The sequence below is a fragment of the Teleopsis dalmanni genome, chromosome 1 (genome assembly GCF_002237135.1).
Source record: "Teleopsis dalmanni isolate 2A chromosome 1, ASM223713v2, whole genome shotgun sequence".
Taxonomy (NCBI): Eukaryota; Metazoa; Arthropoda; class Insecta; order Diptera; family Diopsidae; genus Teleopsis; species Teleopsis dalmanni.
The window spans coordinates 127,204,654-127,215,542 of NC_051846.1; the positions used below are offsets into that span (position 1 = coordinate 127,204,654).

Here is a 10,889-nt window from a genome sequence, read left to right on the forward strand (position 1 = left end):
GAACTTCTGTAACTGCAAATGGATCATAGATCTTCAAGACCGGCGCTTTTACTAACTCTAATTTCAACCGCTGAAATGCTGCTGCTTGATCTTCACCAAATGTAAACTTTGCTTCTTTACGTAGCAAATCAGTGAGCGGCTTTGCTATTACGGCGAAATTCTTTACAAACTTGCGAAAGTACGATGTGAGTCCGATAAATCTTTGAACAGCCTTCGAGTTATTCGGTATTGAAAATTTTTCCACCGCCTCAATCTTTTCATACGAAGGTTGTATGCTATTCTTTTCTATAACATACCCCAGAAAATTTATTTTTCTCTGCAGAAATTGGCACTTGCTGAATCTTATTTGGATCCCCTTCTCCGCAGCGACTTTCAAAACACGTTTAAGCTTTTTTACTCCGTCGACTTCGTCTTTCGATGGTATGACTATGTCATCAACGTAAACGATGATTGTACCATCCTGTATAAGTTCACGAAAAACTGCTTGAACAAATCTGCCAAACACAGCCCGTGAGTTTGAAATACCAAACGGTGCGTAAAGAAATTCATATTGCCCTTGATGGGTGATAAATGCAGTATATTTCCGTGATGATGGTTCTACTGGAACATGAAAAAAACCGTTCTTCAAATCGAGAGTCGTGAAAACGTTTGCACCTTGTAATTTATCCAGAACATCTTCGATTAACGGCATAGGAAAACGGTCCTTCACAATCTTTTCATTTAATCTACGATAATCGCAGCATAGACGCTTTGTTTTATCCTTCTTAGACGCTAATACAACTGCGGCAGCATATTCCGAAAAACTTTCTTGCACAATGCCTTGTTCTACCCACTCCTTCACCTGTTCGTTTACTATTACTCGGTCATGGTATGCTAACCGTCGTGGGCTTTCATATATCGGTGTATCATCCATCATGACAATTTTCATTTCAATGGGTGACTTTGCATATTTCGCTGGTTTATAATTTGTAACTAACGATTCAATTTCTTCCTGCATTTCAAATGAAAGGTGTGCTGCGTCCATGTTTGATGACTGGTCTACCGCATCTGCCATTCCACAAAAAATTTTAAATTCATCTTCATTATTTGTAGTTATGTCATTCTTCGTTTTTATAGATGCTATATCTGCTTCTTCTTCTGGAACACAAAATTTGGCACCATTTTTGGATAACACAATGCTTAAACTGTCAAGTACATCGTTACCAATTACCGCTAAAAAATCAGAGTCCTTGCACGCCACGATGTGAAACGTCAAGTGTAGATTAGCCTTGTCTAAAGTTGTTTGCAACTTTATGCTTCCTTTGCTATTTATTACGTTCCCACCCATACAACGTAGAGTTTTAATATCGTTACACAGGATACCGCCACCCAACGACTCGAAAACATCTTCGCGCAGTAATGTCAAATCAGATCCGCTGTCGATAAGAGCACAAATAGGCCTTCCCAGAGTTATTACATTTCGACATGACTTCTTGTTTGGTGTGGAGTGACTATACATGTTGTCTACGGAATTAATTCCACTGCTGGATGATGACGTTTGCCCTGTTTTTGCTTCTTTACATTCAAACGAGCGATGTCCGTTCTTGTTGCAGCGGAAACATTTGTAATTAACAATCGTACAATCTTTCGCTAAGTGCGCCACATCGCCACACTTGAAGCACCTACGTTTTATTTCCTGTTTTGGGATTTTGTGTTCAAACGACTTAGCGTTGATTACTGGAGCTTTGACTCTACTCACTTCGTTTGTTCCTCTGATTTTTTCGTAAATTATAATGCGTCGTTTCAGCTCACTTATTGTTTGCGCTTCGTATAATGTTGTTTTATTTACCTTCGAATCAGCTATGCCATCAACAAAGTATGAAATTAAACTTTCCCCGTCTAGGTCAATTGGTCGACTTATCTCCTGCAGGTTGTACAAATATTCCCTGAGTGTTTCATTCGGGCGATGCTTTCTGTTTCTTAGCATATCATGGATTTTTGCTGACGACAGTTTTTGGCCAAACTCATCAATGAGCGATCGTTTTAGCGATTGCCAGTTATGTACACCTGGTTGGTTTCTGATAAATAGACGTGCGGCACCCTGTAGTAGTTGTTTGGCATATACAAACTTTTGGATGTTGTTCCATCCCAGCGTTACCGCATTGTCGTCGAATTCGCCAATCCACTGGTTAATATCAGCTGCATCGTTCCCTGTGAATGGAGTCATGCTTTCCTGTACATCTTTGAGGGTGAAGAAGCTTTTAGCACTACTATTGTCACTACGCTCGTTGGAGGTAGCTATATCATATTCAGACACATCTTCATCCTCCTCATCAGTGAATCCGAAATGTACAAATAGTCTGTTTTGCAACTCTACTTTCCTGCCTGATGTAGACAAGCCTTCTGCACGCAGCTTCGTTTTTAATTCTTCAACCTTTAACTCTAGTATTGACTGTGCATCCATTTCAAATTTAACTTCGTTTTTGGTTTATTTACTTGTTTACTTTGTGTTGTAATTGTCACGTATATATTTTTTTTTTTCATCTTTTCCTGCTTCTAAATATCTTACTTCTTAATTTCTTCTTCTTTCTTACTTCTTAATTTCTTCTTCTTCTTGCTTTTAATTTCTTCTTTTAGACAATGCACAACACCTTACTTGCTTTAATCACCTTCAAATCACGGTTGAGCCCCCAAATTAATTGTAGAGATAATTAATTGTAGTGATATTACACTTTTATTTCAAATTCAAAATTAATGATTAATTTCTTAAAACTATTATTTTACTTTACTATCAAAATATAACAACTCTTCCTAAACGTCAGATCAAAAATGTTGCAGGGTTGCCCTTTTGTATTATTCCTACATATATATAAAAATAAATATAAAAATTGAAATTATAAAAATAAACATATAATTTAAAATTATAAATTAAATGTAAAACATCATTTTTCGTATGGAAATTACGCATAGCAGCCGCTGTTGACACTTCAGCGATTGCTTTAATACTGATGAGTGAACAAATTTTGCACTGTTTGCTGGAGGCGTGTTTAAAAAATTGTTGTAAAATTTGATGTGTAATGGCGAGAGAAGACTTCGTGCGTTGTCAACACGCGATGCTGTCTAAGGGCCACTTTAGATACCATATTCATATATTCCATATTCACAATAATCTTATTAAGACAAATTATTATAGAAAATATGCAGAATGAAAAAGAATAACTGTTACTTTGGAATATAAATTTTAAAAAATACGATTTTCATACTTTGTATTGTAAAAGGGTCATTCTTTTACAACTCAGACACCTTGTTGACCTCATGATCTCCGATTTTTCTGAAATTTTTTTATGAACTCCTTTTATAAAATAAGAAGACCCGTATCTCGGGAAACGATTTTGTGAAATTTTTCCTACGAGATATGGACCCATGGGATTTTGAGAATTAGCATTGTAGACATATTTTTAAATGTGTATTAATCTGAATCAAAAGTAAAAAAAAATTTGTGTGATATAATCCTTTTTTTTTACTGAAAATTCGTGTGTATATGTGTGAGCTTCATATGAATGAATTTTCAAAGAATATGCTACAAATATTCTTATATAATGTTATTGATTTCGACTAGTAATTAAATTCTATATACTTTTAAAAATTTATTTATCTTTCATATCACACCAAACATGTACACACGATTTTTCAGTAAAAAAAAAAGGATTATGTCACACAAATTTTTTTTTACTTTTGCTTCAGATTAATATATAAATTCTACATAAAAAATAAATACTTCCACTGTGATATTCCTTTTAGAATTAAATAAAAAAAATTAATTTATCAGGTGTTTTTACGTTGCTCATATGCACCATAATACCATTAAATCAATTTCCGAAGAAAAACTACACAAAAATGTCTACTTTTTATTTTTAAAATAAATGTATACATAAAATATTAACATTTCAAATTAGTTTCGCTTCATTTCTGTTTTTAAATTATGAATTTTATCATAATTAAACGGCTTAATTCATCTAAATAAGAAAAAAGTTTATTAGTTTCTTACTAGCCGAACTATCTAGATAACTGCAGCACATAGTCACACCTTTACCTTTTTTTATTTCCTATAGATTTCTTACCTGTGCAGAGTATTTTTCCAACTGTAGCAAAATAACACTTCACCGAAAAAGGTAGGTGCGAAAATTTTTATTTCGTAGTAAAATTTAAAACTGTATCTAAATAAAATAAATAAATAAAATATGATAATAGTTTTGAGAAATTTTTTTTTTGAAGTTTAAGGATTAATATTAGAACTCAAATATAAACAATTTTAATTACTTAAACAATTTCATAAAAGTACAATCAATTATCTTTGAAACGCTGTAAATTTCAAGTTTCTATCTTTTATAGAACTTGAGATATACCCATTTGAAAATATGTCTACAATGCCAATTCTCAAAACCCCATGGGTCCATATCTCGTAGGAAAAATTTCACAAAATCTTTTCCCGAGATACGGGTCTTCTTATTTTATAAAAGGCGTAGATCATGAGATAATTTTTTGCCAAAATCCGTCCGGTTAGTAAAAGAATCACCCAAAAGCACTCTTTAGAAACTATGTATTTGATAAAAATAGTGTGAAATTATTTATTTGATTCAGTGCTAAATATTAAATGCATTGTTTTGTATATTTTAGCCAAATTCTGATAGTAATGGTAATAGCGACGATATGGATGGCTCAAGTTTCTCATCCTTCTATTCATCATTTATTAAAACAACTGATGGATCTGACAGCCCACAAGAAACTGACAAGGAGTTCAAACAGGGCAAATACAAAGTATTTTTGGTTAACCTATTAAAACAAAATGAATGTACCTTACTGAATATTATCTTTTCTAGGAAAAAAGTATTGTAAAGTTAAAGGAACAAGAAGAAAACGACTCGCAACATAGTAAACAATAATTCTTGCATATAGGAAAATTATATAAATTTATCACCGAATTTCACTGCAAATGAAATCAAAAAGTATGGTTTAAATAATATAAAACTGCTGTTATTAATCTATTGGCAAAGTGTAAACTGTACGAATATTTTTAAAAATAAATGCTAATTTTGTTTCTTTAAATGGTTATTCGGTTGTTTAATTTTTAAAATTTAAAGGGTTTTCAAATAGCAAAGAAAGAAAGGACAAAGACAAAAATTTTATTCAATTTATTGAAATTTGGCTGACCATACAAAGCTGTTTCGAGTATTGCCAAGTTCTCATCAATAGTGGTTCTAGAAAATAATCGAATTTCTTAATTAGTTTATACCATAGTCCGTATATAATTTGTTTGGGCTGCAAGTGCCAGGCTTAGAACTCGTGCCTATCAAATTAGAAGCGATGACTAACCATGTAGACGAGTAGACGAGACTACACAAACTTTAAGTGCTCTAGTTCCAGGTTTTTTGTCACTTTTTTATTTAATTAGTAACATTAACCAAAGCACTTGCCGTGCTTTAAATTAGCATAAATAAATTGAATAAAATTTTTGTGTTGTTTATTTTTTATTATTTTGGTTTAAGATAAAACTTTTTAAATTTTTTTTTTTGGTATTTAAAAACATTACCGTAAAAGAGAGTACATTACTCGACTGCAGTATGGTGCTGCGGTATAAATATATAAATATAATAAGTTCAACCTTGCTTTCATAATGTACGTCTGTGAGGCGTACGATCTTTTTACATTTTGCTCTCTCTCTCTCACAAATGTTTTCACAACGTATGCATATTTGCATTTATCTCAGTCGTTACCAGTGGTAGTTGATTTTCGGTGGTAAAATTTGTATATTCTGAGATACTGCCAAGCCATACGTCTCCGAGATGTATGTTTATGTTTTGTGCTACTTGTACAATTTTTGAGTGATTATTAGTTATTGTGTTTTTTTATTTAAATTCAGTACATGTAATTGTAAATAAAAGCAAAATGGAAAGTAATGAAATATTAGACGACACGCAAATAGCTACTTAACTGACATGTCTAGATGAATTTAGCTCAACCGAAAATGAGAGTGAAAGAGAAGTGATTATTAGTTATTGTGTTTTTTTATTTAAATTCAGTACATGTAAGTGTAAATAAAAGCAAAATGGAAAGTAATGAAATATTAGACGACACGCAAATAGCTACTTATCTGACATATCCAGATGAATGTAGGTCAACCGAAAATGAGAGTGAAAGAGAAGATGTGGTATCGGAAAATGATATTCCAAAATATCAAAAAAGACGCAAAAGATAAAGATCTTAATGTACAGGAAAATCGCGAAAATATATCGCCAGACCCGGAACACGAAGAAACCAACAATAATAGGTCGTCTTTAGACAGCCGGATAGTAAGAGTACTTCAGCCAACATCAAGAAGCAAAAGCCAATATTGCTGGACTACTTCGAAGGGAATAAATGCCGGTAGAGTTCTATCGATGAATGGTGTTCGAATAATAAGAGGTCTCACAAGAGCATGTAAAGCCTTATGTGATCCGATTTCTTCCTTCACTGCTTTTTTTACTGACGAAATAATATCAGAAATAGTTTAGTGGACAGATGCAGAGATATCTCTAATACGAACAACTAATTTGAGAAGCAAAACGTTCGCAGATACAAATTGTCTTGAAATTGGTGCTCTTCTTAGCATACTGACTTTGACCGCAGTATTGAAGGACAATCACTTGTCAGCTAGTGAGTTATTCAATACAACCTATAGTGGAGATAGGTACATTGTTGCCATATTTGGACAAGACAACAACAACTGTAAGGATGGAAATTTTGCACAAATTTCCAACCTACATAAATTTAAATAAATTTCGAAGAAATCTGAAATTAAAATAGAGGAATTAACATTTAACATAGTTATTAGAAACTACTTACCAAAAAGCCACCCAGCCTGCACGCAACTGCAACACGTGAAGCAATCTGAAATTAAGAGAAAATAAATTTGTAATAAATACAGAAATATATCTTAATAAAATAATAAATACATTCCTTCTTTGTTCTGTGACGATTTTTTCCAACACGTCACAAATAAATTATGATAGTTGAAAATAGCATGAAGTGATTATAGTAAACAAATAAAAAAAACCCAACAACAGAATTAAACTATTTTAGTCGAAACAAAATATATATATAGCATGAAGTTATTATTATTATTGTAAACAAACAAAACAATAGTATTAAGCTATTATTAGTAAAACCAAACCCACGGAAAAAATATTAGTCTAAGCTATGAAAAAAATATATAAAGTATTAATAAAGTAAAAGGAATTATTTTAGAAAGTAAGATAATAATAAGTAATTATAAATTATCATAGAATTTAGTTATCAAAATTAAGAGAAACAATAAATCTCTTGAAAATACAAATTAAGTAATAATACTTCCGATTTCTTTGAGGGTAATTATTTTTGCCAAATTTTAATAATAAATATGCAGCGAACAACAACAGCAGAACATAGCGAAATCAGTAGCAATAACAACTTAGAAGAAAGCTACACAGTATGCAGTCAGAAGTCCGTTATCCCGTTCTATAAAATCCGTATAAAAGGAGAAGCAAGGTAAAACACAGGGACTTGGCCACAGCATTTCGAGCAGTGCACATCACCAGAGGGACTTGGCCACGCACTTCGAACAGTACATCACAGGGGATGCCACAGCACTTCGAACAGTGCACATCACCAGAGGGACTTGCCACAGCACTTCGAACAGTGCACATCACCAGAGGTTACAATCACAGGTCGTGAAGCAGAACACTTCACAAGATAATCACAGAGGTAATTATTAAGTCAATAGAACTGATTCCTAGCAACACAGCCCTATCGGTAGTGTTGTTCCTAATCCTATAGTGTAGCCCAGTCGGTAACACTGAACCCCTAGCAACACAGCCCTATCGGTAGTGTTGTTTCCTAATCCCACAGTGTAGCCCAGTCGGTAACACTGAACCTAGCAACACAGCCCTATCGGTAATGTTGTTTCCTAATCCCACAGTGTAGCCCAGTCGGTAACACTGAACCTAGCAACACAGCCCTGTCGGTAGTGTTGTTTCATAATCCCACAGTGTAGCCCAGTCGGTAACACTGAACCTAGCAACACAGCCCTGTCGGTAGTGTTGTCTCCTAGCCTACCTTTAGTCATTCTTTTGTGTTCTCTTATTTACAGGAGTTATATTAATTGTCCGTATTTATAATTACAATAAAATATCATTAGTACATAAGTATAACTATAAATATTGTAATAAATTTATTTTGAGAAAAATAATAAAAACCACGAAACTAACGAAAATAGCCCGTTTTTTAATTACGAGAAGATTCAGGGTTACAGAGAAAAAATATTCTTGTAACGACTCTGGGATCCGGCGAGAAAAACCCCGGCTTGAGAAAAAAAGGTTCTTTACAAGTGGCGCCCGAGCAGGGACCCTGAATACAACGTAGGAAACTTCGTAATATAATAATGAGTAAGGAGGATCCGATTTTAGCACGAACCTGGTTGGTCACATCACAGAACTCTTAACTCGAATGAAACGAATTTAAGAACTCTGGAAGAAAAAAATATATCAACGTATATCACACGTGGAATACAAAGGGGCAGATATGAGTCCTACAATGCGCTCACCCATTCAAACAATAGAACATGTGGAAAAATGGTCCTTCAGATATGACGGTGGTGAGGATCCATTGAGTTTCATCGAACACATAGAAGAACTGGCAGACAAGTATAGCATCGATGTAAACTTAATTCCACGCACAATGCCCTTACTTCTCGAAAATAATGCACTAATATGGTATCGCAACAACAATTGTCGTTGGCAGTACTGGACACATTTCAAGGTTGATTTTCTAAAGTTTTTTATCCCGTCTAGATTCTTTAAGCAAAAACAAAAACTACTGCAATCCATAGCCGTCGAAGAACAACAGCAGCAAGTTAAACAACAACGACAGCAACAGCAGCAGACTAATCAACAACAAGAGCAGCAAGTTAAGCAACAACGACAGCCACAACAGCAGACTAATCAACAGCAACAGCAGCAAGTTAATCGACAACGGCAGCAGCAGCAACTACAAGATACGCTAGAACACGGCGTACAACAACAAGATCCAAGACCTACCAAAGTGAAAATACAACAAGATCCGAAATCTACTAAAGCACCAAAGTTACAACAATACCGAGATCCAAGTCCTATCAATACAACACCTAGCCGAGATTCACAGCAACCACAAGACACGCTAGAACACATCGTACAACAACAAGATCCGAGACCTATCAAAGTAAAAATACAACAAGATCCGAAATCTACTAAAGCACCAAAGTTACAACAATACCGAGATCCAAGTCCTATCAATACAACACCTAGCCGAGATTCACAGCAACCACAAGACACGCTAGAACACATCGTACAACAACAAGATCCGAGACCTATCGAAGTGAAAATACAGCAAGATCCGAGACCTATCAAAGTGAAAATACAACAAGATCCGAAATCTACTAAAGCACCGAAGTTACAACAATACCGAGATCCAAGTCCTATCAATACAACACCTAGACGAGATTCACAGCAACCACAAGACACGCTAGAACACATCGTACAACAACAAGATCCGAGACCTATCGAAGTGAAAATACAGCAAGACCCGAGACCTAACAAAGGGAAAACACAGCAAGATCCGAGACCTATCAAAGTACAAAAGTTACAACAACTACAAGGTACACAAGAGCAAATAGTACAACAGCAAATAAAATTTATTGAAACACAACAAGGCCAACAGGAACAATTACCATACCAAATTAAGGAACGTTGTCTCGAAACAGATGACAAAGTCAGCACAGAAAAACAGCAACGGCAAACGAAAATTTGTTGTACAACCCAACCGGAGAACGATCAGATTGTCACTACGGCCCAAGACAAATTTTATAAAATATTCAAAACTCCGAAGAAACGTTACAGAAGCCAAGCACTATAATTTACGACCCAGAGCATGGAAACCACAGATTGGCGATATGGTTTTAGTCAAACACATCCACTATCCAACGCTCAGGCTCATTTTGCTGCAAAACTAGCCCCAGAACCACCGCAGAACTTTGGGAACGGATACAGAGGGACGCTCAAAAGTTAAAACGGGGCCGTCGCCATGTTTTTATGTGCAAAATCAGGAAAAAAACATAAGGTGCTCATAGCAAATTCTGGTGCCATCCGGGTCGTTCCCCTTTCCAATGAAGGGAGGGAGTGTGACGATTTTTTCCAACACGTCACAAATAAATTATGATAGTTGAAAATAACATGAAGTTATTATAGTAAACAAATAAAAAAACCCAACAACAGAATTAAAACTATTTTTAGTCGAAAAATATATATAGCATGAAGTTATTATTATTATTGTAAACAAATAAAACAATAGAATTAAGCTAATATTAGTAAAACCAAACCCACGAAAAAAAATATTAATCTAAGCTATGAAAAAATATATAAAGTATTAATAAAGTAAAAGGAATTATTTTAGAAAGTAAGATAATAATAAGTAATTATAAATTATCATAGAATTTAGTTATCAAAATTAAGAGAAACAATAAATCTCTTGAAAATACAAATTAAGTAATAATACTTCCGATTTCTTTGAGGGTAATTATTTTTGCCAAATTTTAATAATAAATATGCAGCGAACAACAACAGCAGAACATAGCGAAATCAGTAGCAATAACAACTTAGAAGAAAGCTACACAGTATGCACTCAGAAGTCCGTTATCCCGTTCTATAAAATCCGTATAAAAGGAGAAGCAAAGTAAAACACAGGGACTTGGCCACAGCACTTCGAACAGTGCACATCACCAGAGGGACTTGGCCACAGCACTTCGAGCAGTGCACATCACCAGAGGGACTTGGCCACAGCACTTCGAACAGTGCACATCACCA

General features: G+C 34.4%; 1 protein-coding gene across 5 annotated transcripts in view; it reads left to right on the forward strand.

Annotated features, from left to right (window-relative positions):
• The window catches only part of LOC119668489 (period circadian protein-like), a 79,806-nt gene extending 74,715 nt beyond the window's left edge, over positions 1-5,091 (forward strand). For all 5 annotated transcript variants that reach the window (XM_038078012.1, XM_038078013.1, XM_038078014.1 and 2 more), the window contains exons 9-10: positions 4,657-4,797; positions 4,860-5,091. In XM_038078012.1, coding sequence (XP_037933940.1) covers positions 4,657-4,797; positions 4,860-4,922 — 204 coding nt within the window. In that variant the 3' untranslated portion in view covers positions 4,923-5,091. The remainder of the gene's footprint in view (positions 1-4,656; positions 4,798-4,859) is intronic.
• The last annotated feature ends 5,798 nt before the right edge of the window (positions 5,092-10,889 follow it).